The sequence below is a fragment of the Camellia sinensis genome, chromosome 12 (assembly GCF_055761805.1).
Source record: "Camellia sinensis isolate YWXY chromosome 12, ASM5576180v1, whole genome shotgun sequence".
In the NCBI taxonomy this organism is placed as follows: Eukaryota; Viridiplantae; Streptophyta; class Magnoliopsida; order Ericales; family Theaceae; genus Camellia; species Camellia sinensis.
Genome location: NC_138972.1, coordinates 114,645,599 through 114,659,601, shown reverse-complemented (window position 1 = coordinate 114,659,601; position 14,003 = coordinate 114,645,599). Strand labels below are relative to the sequence as shown.

General features: G+C 35.5%; 1 protein-coding gene across 8 annotated transcripts in view; it reads right to left on the bottom strand.

The window, feature by feature from the left end:
* Nucleotides 1–3,065: 3,065 nt before the first annotated feature.
* Nucleotides 3,066–14,003, bottom strand: part of LOC114271363 (uncharacterized) — a 31,461-nt gene continuing 20,523 nt past the window's right edge. For all 8 annotated transcript variants that reach the window (XM_028212983.2, XM_082899655.1, XM_028212981.2 and 5 more), the window contains exons 21-27: nt 13,790–13,912; nt 13,619–13,702; nt 8,317–8,501; nt 8,089–8,227; nt 7,910–7,969; nt 5,435–5,539; nt 3,066–3,525 (exon numbers count right to left, since the gene is read on the bottom strand). In XM_028212983.2, coding sequence (XP_028068784.2) covers nt 3,412–3,525; nt 5,435–5,539; nt 7,910–7,969; nt 8,089–8,227; nt 8,317–8,501; nt 13,619–13,702; nt 13,790–13,912 — 810 coding nt within the window. In that variant the 3' untranslated portion in view covers nt 3,066–3,411. The remainder of the gene's footprint in view (nt 3,526–5,434; nt 5,540–7,909; nt 7,970–8,088; nt 8,228–8,316; nt 8,502–13,618; nt 13,703–13,789; nt 13,913–14,003) is intronic.

Genomic DNA, 14,003 nt, shown 5'->3' with positions numbered 1-14,003 from the left:
ATATATTTATATACATTTTTTACACATCAATACTCTTTACACATTTTTCAATACTAGCAGCCCTAAAGGCTGCTTTTAACATTTTCCTATATGAAAAACATTTTTAAAAGGCAGTGGCTTTGGTCCAGTCCAAGATCGGATTGGACCATGCTGTTGGGCCTGTAGGGGTCCATCACGGGTTCCGTTTTGATAATCCGAACCGTTCAATGTGTAAAACTCGTCGAGTACTATATGTCTGTAAAAAATCACGTCGATCGGATGTCAATAGCTATATGAACAAAACAGTTTTTTATCAACCGTTAATTGTTTCACCGTCCATTTTTTTTTATACAAAACTGATTTGATCACATAACTATTGATATCCAATCAACGTGATTTTTTACAGGCATGTAATACTCGACGAGTTCTACACATTGAACGGTTCGGATTATTAAAACGGACCAAAAATATAGATCCCATAAACAAATCCAGTCTTGATCTCAATTTGAGACAACCAACCAGATTTGGCCAGCACTTAAAGATTTGCTAACATTTATTCTCTTTATTGTCCTTGGGCTCCTCTTCCTCATCAGCCACCAAAGCCGCAAACAGATAAAACAATAACATATTATCAATCAAACTAAAGGTGACAAAATGAGCATTTATCCCACATTGAAAGCAATTCATAATACCTACCTACAATCAATCACTCCATTTTTATTATGTGAATAAAAAAAAAATGATTTCGAGTCACCAAAAACTTATGATTTAAATTAGCATTCTTACATTATTAGATCTGACTCCAAAAATTGGCATGTGCTATCTGGGAGACAGCCTGACCCATATTCGGATGGATGACTACCAAGAGAGATGGTACATCACTTCCTACAGCCGAAAAAATGGAGACCCAAATTGGAAGACTTCACATTCCACTTTCTGACCCTCGTATTTTCGAATGTCAATACACAGAAAACATGGTAAATGATCAGCGCAACAATGTGGAAAAAATACCCTACCCTTTGCAGCCCTCAACATAGAGGTTGAAAATACAACTTGAGCACCACACTTCACCTTTAACGGCTAGCGGAACTCATTGCAGACACCAAAACAAATGAACTGAAAAAAAATATACATATATATGTATATAGAGAAATTTGACTACAAACCCTTCTTACCTTTCTTTTATTGTTAAAAAGACCAAGAATAAAATTATACTTTCAAAACTCCCTCATAATTATAAAGTCTTGTATAAAAGACAAAATTTATTATTTAAATATTTTATCAAAATATTATACCCTCAACTAAGAGACCTCAAATTTCATATTTGCCACAAATCCAGTACATCCAAAGGCCCTAAGATCAATGACGATTTCTCGGTCTGGCGATGGAGGAGATCAACTAAGATTGGGAAAGGAAGAGGGAGAGGTCGTTGATCTTCAAGGTGTACAGACGGCCCAAGCCGTAATGGACCATATCTGAGGCTTATTTGAAGGTCCAACAATGATGGTTTTGTGTTGTGAGACAGAGCATAGAGAGAACAGAGAGGAAAGTGAGAAAGAGATAACCTCTCAACTCTGGCTCACTTTACACCCTCAAGTCTTCCACCACGGCGACATCAGGAGATGGAGGCCGATTCTGAGAAGGTGGAAAGAGAGGATTAGGGTTTGAAGAAAGAGGGAGGGAGGGAGGGAGGGATTTTATCAAGGTCTTATAGTTTGATTGTTAAAATTCCAATCTTAAATCATATTTCACTAATGTTTATAATGTCTTGAAAAAGAGATTTAGAGATCTAATTCTATACTACATATATATGTGTGCATATATATTCCTTTATCTACATATGCGTTGGTTGCATGTGAATATATATTTACAAGTTTCAAAGTGTTGTCTGTGTTTTTTGATTGTTGATTTTGATGTTATTTTCTATTTGGTTCCCAAGAGAATGCGGGAAAAGTTAAGAAATTGATCATTTAAACATCAAAGCAATAGTGAGAATAAGACTATATTTGGTTTTCTTGTTATGTTTCTGTGATTTTCTCAGCAACCAAACACGCAAGATTATTAATACAGGACACTTTGTGTGATTCAAAGTGGATACTCTTCTTAGATCATAGTAAAATTATACTTTAAAGTACAATTTTACTTAGAATCAGAGTAAAATTTGCTATGATTCAAAGCAAAATTTTACTCTGGTTAAAAACATGTTAATTTGCTAACCAATATAAAATTTTACTTTGAATCATAGTAAATTTTACTGAGAGTAAAATTTTACTCTAAATTAAAGAGAAATTTTATTTTAAATTTTACTTGGAAATACACTGTAAGGATAACTTAATATGAGGGCTGATAGATATGAAGATAATATGATAAAAGAAACAAATTTTAAAATATTAGAGAGTTTTGAAAGTACTAATATAATTCTTATTCTTTTGAAAGACAAATTAGACAGAGGAATCTATCACTAAATCCCCCATGTATATATACTATGAAAGCAAAATCAGAAAATCAACAGCATCAATGGTCAACCATATACGTCCCAAATAAAGCTGAAATTAATAGCACTTCCATACTGAAATGCCACTTGATAAAAATTCAAAATTTCACAATAACAGCCTATGCTCTCAACTACATACAACGGGTATTCCCACCCTATTTCCTGAATATTTTTGCAGATACCAACCTCGCTCAGCTCTTTTTTACACATTTGGGAATCAGAATCATTTGAAACATGTTTACACATAAAAACAAGGGGATCCTTCGTACAACAAAGCATGAAGTAGCTATGATGCCAAACGGATATAAAATATCACAGGTCTATAGACTCTAGACTGAATTAATAACTGGGAAAAAAACACAAAAATTAAAAAGACAGCATTCCATGTGATCAAAATTGAGATCATCTAAAAAAGGTCAAGTTCCTTCTAATAGTTTTTTCATTTTGCCTTCTAAATCAATCAGCTCCATCAGATAGAATTTTGTACCAAAAATTGCTGCTGCTTTTTTTCAACCAAAAAAATACCTTTGTAAAATGAAGATATCAAGATTTTCGAAAAAGAAAAATATTCCAGTTTCAGAAAAGAGATGAATTTCAAGAAGAAAACAAACATAACTTATTCAATTAATCAAATTGTATATACAGACAAAGGGGGACCTTGAGAAGCACAAAAAATAAATAAAAATAAAAAGATATAAAACAAGCCTAAGAAATATTGTAAAATTTGCAATGGATGCGGAAAAATATCCATAAACTAAATATGATACATGAGGGCCTGAATGATGAGGGCCTGAATGGGGGAAAGGGATTTTTGGGTTGGGGGAAACTGCGATAAAATTTTCATTAATACAGTTACCTAAGATTACCTTACCTAGATGCTTTGCTTGTGAAAAAAACCATAAACTAAAAAAGGAATTCTATACACTTAAGTACCTTGTCTACATGAAGTAGCTGAGGGATTTCTTCTTCCTTGATCCACCTTCTCCATATAGATCATTCCACTGGAGGAGCTCACTCATATTTGCTGACTCCGATGACACACTTGCACATACCTGCATTAGAAAATATATATATAATATGGCCTACAGTGAGCTCAGATATTAACTTTAAGCTAGAAAGCCATAACTAATTCTACAACTCAATCACAATGGAAAAGCAAAACTTCCCAAACCATCCCACTCTCCAAAATGAAGTTACTTTGGCCCCATTTGGAAATAGGCTATTTTAGTTGACTTTTTGGCTTTTTGACTATTTTGGTTTGGTTAAAAAAGTTGTGTTTGGAATGATAGTTGACTTTTTTTTTTTTGTAGTTGATTTGATGGTTGAGAGAAAAAGTGAACTGGTTATGTTTTGGATGTGACATTTTGTCTTATTGATTATTTTAGCCTATTTTGTCTTTATTGGCTATTTTAGCCTAAAATCATTTAAGTTTTTCAAATAGTCAACACTTTAAGCACACATACATCTATAGGAATATGGATAGGGCAACATATGTACCGAGGCCTTGAACAACTTTTTGAGCATGGCACAATAGGAAGCTCAATTGCCAAAGATGAGCAAAAGATAAAGCTAGGGTTAAAGCCAAACTTCCTTAACAAACTAAGCGGCAGCCACACAAATCCACTACCACCCATAAAGAGCTAAAGTACTTGTTATGCAGTCATGGAAGCATACTGATGGGTAACGGAAAGGTGTTAGATAAAGAAAAAATTAAAGTTTTTGTAATTATATTTAATTTAATTTAGAGTTTATTAAGGGTAGTGTTCTTCTATTTTTGGTAACCTTAATTGAGTTTTCTTACGTTGTCTATATATATGCCTTTATGTAATAAGTTTAGGATGGTTTTTAATTAATGATATTAAGTGTTTAAGTTGTGGCCGTTTGTGATTAGGTCTGTGGCCCTTATGTTCTTCTTTTCTATTCTTAATTCTTGTTGAAACCTTTTATCTTCCCTTTTGGATTAATTCTCCATATGCTCTGGTTTTGAAATCAATTGGAGAGTTCAATGGATTTCTTAATAGTCCATTCAACATCACTTACCCTTTTAAAATTCTTAAATAGTAAATTTAAATGCCCAAGAAGAAATTTCTATATAATAGACAGTCAGTTATGTTGAAGAATTTTAAAACTATTTCAAGTGTAATGTAACATTAAGTGGGATCACTAATTCGCATAAGTCAAAGTAGGCTGCCATAAAATCTGCTATTTATGAATCAGTTAAGCACGCAAACAATCTCAACTTTATCAAACAATAATTAATCAATTCTCAAAACATAATTATTTTAAGTTCAAGAAGCTCTAACTAAGGGGCATAGGTCTCCTAAAAATTTAATAAACATATAATATGAGCAATATGAGAAACAAAAGGACAAAATGTAAATTTTTTAACACATCAACTAAATGGGAGCAAAATCAACGTAAATAGATTGATTGTTCAGCTTGCATACACATCTAACTCAACCAATGTACTACTGAAACAATTCAAACTATGCAACACAATTCAAAAAGAAAGCAAATTAAATTCTTTGACAATCAACTATATCAAACACCATGCATACATGCTATAATAAAATGCTAGATTCCAAAATATGCCATAATCAAGCACTAGACAACACATGTAGTCAAGAAGTCAACCACAAGCCCATGGATGTAAAATACCAAATATGAGATATGATTAAGCAAAATCATATATTGCATGAAACCATCGATCAAGGGTCTATTGGGGGAGGGGCATACTTCTTTTGCCAACAGTAAACCAATCCCACAACCAAAAAGTGCTTGCAAAACATATCTATTTCTCTAGAGAAGATGATTAATTTATTTTGGTAATCAAACCATCAATTTCATCCAGTACAATAATTCCCAGTAGAATCCAGACAACAGAAGAAGAAGAAGAAGAAGAAGAAGAAGAAAGGAAAAGAAATTGATGATTCCTGTCACTATCAAAATCAATAATCATACCTGTTCATGTGCATATTTAAAATCCTCCATGCTTAGAGGGCGAACGTCAGCACTGCTATGCAATGCAGGTAATGGTCTGTTCTCCGCCAATGCTAAAGATTTCTCCTAAATCATGCAAATATATTATCATATTGATTGGCTAAAGGACAAAAAAGATAATAATAATTTGTATTCAAGGCATAACCTCCATAATCCAATTCAATACACAAGCTATGTGCAATCCTATATACAAATCCCATCCCAAATGAGCTAAAATTGAGTTCAAATTATTCATCACAAAAAGCATAATAAAAGCAAATGAGACAATTGTTTATGAATAATTAAGTACAAAGATAAATATTCTTTAATAACCTAGTTTATAATATACTAGAAGAACTGATTTTCATGGGGAAACTAAGCAACAATGGCTTGAAGGCAAGACTGGATCAATTTTGCTGACACTAGGTGAATAACAAAATCAATCATAGCAAGTATTAATTCAATGAAACAATCTGCAAGAGCAGTGCAGGAGAAGAGAATGCTGCTTCACATGATATGAATTCAATTCTTACAATAATAAACCTTCCTATAATCCAAGTGACAACCGAGGACTAAGCAACAACAGAGTTACGGGAGGACATGACAAAATGGTACCCCTAAAGGCCTGTCTGTTACATGTCAGGTTAATATCAATAAAAAGATAATCAAAAGAAGTTTACAAACTTCTTCCAAAAAGGGCGCCTTGATGAAAATAGAATGATGTCACTAAAAGAATCGAACTTCACAGGATAGACAAGTGCCCTAGGCTTGAAAACAAGCAAAGATTATGAGTGATCTCAGAAAAAAGAAGTTAATATATATACAATTGTTGTAATCCATGTTCATGGGTGATGATTCAAATGCAGTTCCTCAAGTACAAGTAAAATTTCCACAAAACTCATAACTCGACAGTGCAAGCATTCATAATCAGGGCCCACTATCTCACGGATCCCTTTCAATCTACTTATATCAGTTGCATTTAAAGAATTCTAGCTCCATGATTTCAACATTTTTTTTGAATTAGTACAAAATACAAATATTTCTTAGTTCTAACAAGTTCACAGCATCCAGTAAATAGAATTTGGTTAAATCATTGGCAAGAATCATCATATTCAATTATTATAGTTTATGAAGCACGGACACCTCTCCGAGGGCTCCGTACCAGTGTCGGACACGTGTCAGACACGGACAAGCGTCGGACACGCGGTGGACAAGTGTCCGACATGCAGCAGAGAGTGTCCCTTTTTTTTTTTTTAATTTTATTTTACATCCGGACACGTTATAGACACCTTCGGGGTAATTTCACAATTTACAACATTTGTTTGGGGTCGATTTGTAAATAAATCAAAACAGATCAAAATTTGCCCTAATCTACTTCGATTAGAACACAAACAGCAGAGAAAGGGTAAGAAAGAGAGGACCTAGTCATTTCATCGTTCGTCGTCATTCCTTGTCGGTTGTCTCTTGTCGGTCGTTAGTCGTGTCTCGCCCTTCGTCGTTAAGGTACACCTCTTCTTCTCCGATCTTCGATCTTCATTCTTCTTCGATTTCCCTCAGTCGCTCTCTCTCTCTCTTAGCCTCTTCTTTCCTCAGTCAATGTCTCTCTCTCTCTCAGCCTCTGATTTTTTCTTTTCTTTTATTTTTTCTTTTATTCTGATTTTATTTTTTCTTTTATTTATTTTTTCTTTTTTTTTCTGATTTTATTTTATTTTTTCTTTTCCTTTATTTTTTCTTTTATTCTGATTTTATTTTAGTTTTCCTTTTCTTTTCTTTTTTCTTTTATATTCTGATTTTATTTTTTCTTTTCTATTATTTGAGTATATAATTTTAATAATGTATGTTTATTAATGTATGTTTATTAATAATGATTTTTTTAATAATTTTATGACATATAATAAATAAAATTAATTATATATATTGAACGTGTCCCCAGCGTGTCGTATCCCCTATTTTTTGAAAATTTACATTTTTGCGTGTCGCGTGTCCGTGTCCGTACTTCATAGATTATAGTTCATTTCATCTACTAAAGGGGAGGGGGCATCAACTAGTGTATGTATCCATGTAAGAGGACTAGACAATCTGCATGAAAAACTTCGTAATACGCATTAGATGTTTTGCTCCAAGAGACATAAAGTAACCGATGCATTAAACATGTCGAAATATGCAAGGTTTATTGCAATAAAATAAAATAAAATAAATTTTAAGGTAACTCTGGACTTTTCACCGATAAATTACACAAGCCAGATAGCATTTTAACCCTGAAACAGGTCCAGTGGACAAACTAGAAACCATTTTCATTATTAAACATAAAATAGCTCAGTTTTGCAGTTCGCTTGTAAGAATGAGCTTGTTTTGCAAGCAGAAAACACACAAGAAATTCACATGAAGCATATAGAAAAGTTACAGGGATCTACTAGCATCCAAGTCAATTAATATAGATATTTATGCCCAACTAACCTTCTTTTCCTTCTCCAAAATTTCTCTTATGGGACAATGCGCTGCTGTCACACAAAGATTCTGCAACCAAAATAATCAGAGGAACCACATATTATAAGAGGGAGGGGAGGGAAAGAAGAAAAACAAGGGGAATCCAATCTTTGCTTGCAAAAATCGCAGATTACAACAAAATTTGTAACCTTTAAGTCACTTCCTGAATATCCATCAGTCATATTAGCAACTGCTTCAAGATCAACATCAGGTGCCAATTCTTCTTTGGCCAATACAACTCTCAAAATTTTCTCTCTGTTTGTGGAATCTGGCAAATTTACCATCAATCTGCACCAAATATGTGTCCATTAGATCATTAATTTAAGAGACTTTCCATAATAAAGAACAGAAAAAACTAAAAGAAAGCATATTATTACCTACGGGGCAGTCTCCTAATGACAGCCTCATCAAGGTCAAAAGGCCTATTGGTGGCAGCAAGTACCAGTACACGTTCCTTATCCTTCGTACGCAAACCATCCCAGTTCACCATGAACTCGTTCTTCATTTTGCGCATCGCTTCATGTTCTCCAGGTTTTTCACGTCTTCCCAGCATGCTGTCAACCTAACACAGAAGATGTGCAACAGGAAAAGTGTTGTTGAGGGGGAAAAGGATAATGAAAGAAAGAAGAATAAACAGTCAAAAAATGTAAGCAAAAAAAAAAAAAAAACTCGCGGTTTGACCCTTGTAACAAATCAAACCCTGATTTTTAATTTCTTCAATTTAAACTCTGAATTTCTAAATTAGGCACAATTCTAACCCTTCATTTATGTCCTTTATGCTGTGTTTAGTTGAGAGATTTAAGAAGGGATTTGGAGAGGGGAAAAAAAAAAAAAAAAAAAAAAGAGATAGGTGAAATGTGAATAAAATATATTCACATTTCACCTAGTTTCACACATATTTTCTCTTTCCCTTTCCAAATCCCCCAACCAAACGCAGCATTAACTTATCTAACACAAAAAAATGTAACAGGACGCATGGCACTCCCACTTGTTTTTTCAAAACCTAACTTTGAACTTGAATACATCAAATCATAATACTCCCTCCGTCCCAAAATATTAGTCCCTCTATTCTATTTTTCTTTCTCCCAAAATATTAGTCGCTTTTCAAAATCAAAGACTAAAATAAGATGCATTTTCTATTTTGTTCTTCTTTTAAATTCATTAACAACACAAAAAGTACAATTATGACAATTGATGTTCTCAAAAAAATGTAATACCAAAGGGTAGTTTTGGAAAGTTAATGGGCTCGTTTGGTTTGATTTTCTGAAAAAAATTTGGGAAATTTTCTCTACAAATAAGTTTTCAAAAATAATCAAACCAAACAAATTTTCCCAAAAAAATTTCCCAAAACTTGTAAACCAAGCAAGTTTTCCAAACAAATCTCTCTCTCACACACATCAAATCAATCACTTTTTCCAAAACTCTATCTCAAAATAATTTTCCAAAACATCTTTTAAAAAAAACCAAACCAAACATGTTTTCGTACTTTTTATCTCTAAAACACATCTCTCAAACACAAACCAAACATACCCAATATTTTTTAAGTATAATAATTGTCCTACCAAAAAAAGTTAGGTTGCGTTTGTTAGAGTTTTAGAATTATGATTTGAGAATAGAGTTATATTTTGAGTTTGTGAGTTTTGAAGTTATGATTTGAGTGAAAAATTTGTTTGGTTATGAGTTTTGAATAATTGATGTGACATGATATTTGATTCAAAAACTTACAACTCATAACCAAACACACAATCCAAAATTCTATTTAAAGCTCATAAAATATTTTTAAAAATTCGGAATAATTTTTTTATTTAATCTATAAAAAATAACATGTGCCAAAAAAAAAAAAAAATTTGCACTATTCTGGTCAACCCGCCGTCCGGAAGGACAACCGGATAGGCCAAATTTCAAAATTCAAATCCCGCTTGAAACGAGTTTTCAAAAGTGGTGTGGAATTAATTTTTGAAAGTTGTAACCAAACACCATACTCAAATATAGGTGTGGAGTCATGATTAAAACTCCACACCAAACACAGCCTTAGATTGTCCAAACGAGACTAATATTTTGAGACAGAGAGAGTACTAAAATAATCTTTATTTATTTATTTGTAAAATGATGAATGTAATGACTAAAATAACTGTTAGAATTTTCCATCTTTACCTTCACCTACTCCACTACACACTCCACTTCACCTACCTCTACTCCACTACACACTCCACTTCACCTAACCCACTATCACCTCCACTACACCTACTACCACATTACCTTTACCTACTCCACTACACACTCCACTTCACCTACCTCTACTCCACTACACACTCCACTTCACCTAACCCACTATCACCTCCACTACACCTACTACCACATTTTCTTCTATATATAGATTGTATAGGAATTGTAATTTATGAATCTTGTAATCTATCAATCAAGACATCAATCAATAATACATAAATTCTTACATGGTATCAGAGCAAGGTTAAGAATTTAATATTTTTTCGCTTCACCGGCGGGCGGCAACCTCGCCTTGGCCGCCCGCCGGACCTCAACCTAGTCCGCTAGAATTGTCTACTACATACCTACCTCCTCATCATATCTTCATAACATCTCATTCTCTCTCGGCATCATAGTAGCCGTGATACTGCTCATACTTCTGGACAGCGGAGAGAACATCGTCTTTCTCGATCTTTCCGCCGACGCCGGTGGCGAGATCCAAGGCTCCGGCTTTCGACATCACTCTCCCCAAATAGTCCATAGCAGCTTCTCCACCGGAAAGATACTCCTAACAGCAGCGGAAAAAAGGTGTTTCCCTCAGCCAAACAAGGCTCAATAGCTGTGGTCCTCATCAAAATACGTGTAATTTGCTACTCCTGAACTTGGTTTCCCTATCCTTGCTAACAAGCTTCTCAAATGCTTCCGGGCCATGTTCTTCTATGTACTTCTCAGCAGCAGTTAGAATGTCATCTGGCTTACTGAAGATGTCCTTCTTCCTTGGGACATACTAGACGTTAACAGTCTGCTGTGGGTTAAGAAAGAAAGGCCTCAAATAATGCTCATAAACATATGCAGCACCACTGATACTCTTTATGATGGTGGATATTTCAATGCCATTACAACACAGCACCTTGAAATTTATTTTATTTTATTTTCTTATCTCTCTTTCTGACCATTACAACACAGCACCAGCACACTTGTTCCCACCTTTCATCATGGTCTCCACTTTCTTTTTCTTTTTTTATATTTATTTTAATCCATCTTTTTGAAAACAAAACCAATATCACTTTTTTTAATTCCTTAATTTATTTTAATAACATGAGTGGCCTCTCTTTTCCACCATCTCCCTCTTTTTCTACACAATATTTTTGTACCACCGCCCACTCCATGATTTCCATATTAATATTATTATTATTATTATTATTATTATTATTATTTTCACAAAAAAAAAAAAAAAAAAAAAAAAAAAAAAATTCATTCCAGTTGATTTTTCTGCCTTACCACACCTACCATTCGAGTTTGCCAAACACACTTATTTTTTTCATGTCAGGATCAACCCCGATCATAATTTTACACGAGAAAAAAAAAAAAAAAAAAAAAAAAAAAAAACCACCATAACACACCCAACACCCACAGTGGGATTTTTCTTCTCTACTCTGCTGCAGATCTCTTCTTCTTTCCTCCGTCCTGGGCGGCCCTTGACGGTGCTGCCTCCGTGTTTCCTACGCCGCCGAGCACGTTCACTCCTCCATACTCCTCCACTGCAGCATACGGCGGACCTCCAAATCGGAACATCACAGTGGCCTTCCGCTTCAGCTCCTTATTTTCTGCTTTCAGCACACTTATCTCTGCTCGCGCATCCTTATACATGCGTTGGAGCAGAGCCAGCTGGGAATTTAAATGCTGCACCTCATTTGTCCTACTCTGCAGCCGGTTCGACAAATTTGTGACCGCCGTCATGGTTTCCACGCATGACTTCAGAGTATACTGATTAGCCTCAATATCAGTTTGCACCGCCATTTTTTGCTCCACCGACCGCATCGGAAAGTTCAATGGAGCAAAACCAGAGGTGTTTGGTTGAGGTTCACTGGCCACCGCACCAGTTATTTCTCTTGTGGGCTCGTTCAGTTCTGGAAAGAGCGTGAGCAGGTTCTGGGTAGCTGGACGGGAAGAAGAGGCCATGTTTTTGGGTTGCTAAGTGTTTCAGCGAAATAGCAATTTCAGACTGGTAATGTTTGGAAGGGTTGGTGACAGAATGGCAACAAAGTGTTCCACAGTTTCTCTCTCCGCAGAGGCAGAGTTTTTTCAGCGAAGGGTTGGTTTCAGAGGTTTCAGAATGGTATGCCTCAGCCTCAGCCTTCGTCTTGGTTAAATAGCCGAGGCAGCCACGCGTATCGCGCGCCTCTTGCCGCCCGACAAACTGGCACGCCTTTTCATGGCACATCTTTTGACAAAGTGGACACGCCTTTTGATGGCACGCCTTTTGATGGCACGCCTTTTGACAAAATTGGGCACACCTTTTGAGGGTGCAACTTTTTAAGAGTCCGACAAGACTCTGTAAACTGTCCCGACATTGATTCCGGTTAGTTTTTACAAGTGTCCGACAAGACTCTGTAAACTGTCCCGACATTGATTCCGGTTAGCTCCTTTATGGGTCCGACAAGACTCTGTAAACTGTCCCGACATAGATTCCGGTTAGCTTCTACAAGGGTCCGACAAGACTCTGTAAACTGTCCCGACATAGATTCCGGTTAGTTTCTACAAGGGTCCGACAAGACTCTGTAAACTGTCCCGACATTGATTCCGGTTAGTTTCTACAAGGGTCCGACAAGACTCTGTAAACTGTCACAACATTGTCTTCTACAAACGGTCCGACATGACCCCATAAACTGTCTTCTACAACGGTCCGACATGACCCCATAAACTGTCTTCTACAACGGTCCGACATGACCCCATAAACTGTCTTCTACATCGGTCTGACACGACCATACAGTGTCTCCTATCCTTTTTTATTTTTATGTATTTTCTTGTTTTGTTACTCTCTCCAAACTCAAGTTGGTTAGTTTCTCTCCTCCTTGAGTTTGCGGGGGGCTGTTAGAATTTTCCATCTTTACCTTCACCTACTCCACTACACACTCCACTTCACCTACCTCTACTCCACTACACACTCCACTTCACCTAACCCACTATCACCTCCACTACACCTACTACCACATTACCTTTACCTACTCCACTACACACTCCACTTCACCTACCTCTACTCCACTACACACTCCACTTCACCTAACCCACTATCACCTCCACTACACCTACTACCACATTTTCTTCTATATATAGATTGTATAGGAATTGTAATTTATGAATCTTGTAATCTATCACTCAAGACATCAATCAATAATACATAAATTCTTACAATAACCTTCCCCGTCAATTTTGTTTAACAGAAACAAACAAATGGTTGAGATTGAAACAAAAGTAGAAGTTCAAGGTCAAATTGAAAAAAATTAAAAACTCAAGGTCAAACCTGGGTTTTTTTTGGTAATTTTCCCAAAACTTTTTTAATCATCACTAGACACAACAAAAGGCAATAGCAGAGTAAAACCTAAATTAATACCATCATCAGGAAAAGGCAGCCAAATGCAAGAAAGATAAAGAGCAATCCGCCAAAGTAAAGGAATAGATTATCTAACCAACCTCGTCAACAAAAATAACACTAGGAGCAATTTTACTAGCCAGCGTGAACACTGCTTTGACATATTTCTCTCCTTCTCCAAACCACTGTAAGCAATAAAAGCATGTCAGTTATAATGCCTGAATGAAGCACTTGCAGAAAGAGCTGCAAAGTTGTCAGCTAAATACAAGTACCTTCGAAGTAATGCTCGACATTGATATGTTGATGAAGTTCGCACCAGCCTCAGTTGCAACTGCTTTTGCAAGCATTGTTTTACCAGTACCCGGTGGTCCAAAAAGCAGTATTCCCTTGCAAGGCTGAAAAGACAGTACCCTTATTCAACAGTAGAACAAACATCATAAAATAGCTCAAACTCCCCACCAATTTGCTGACGAGAACTAAATTATA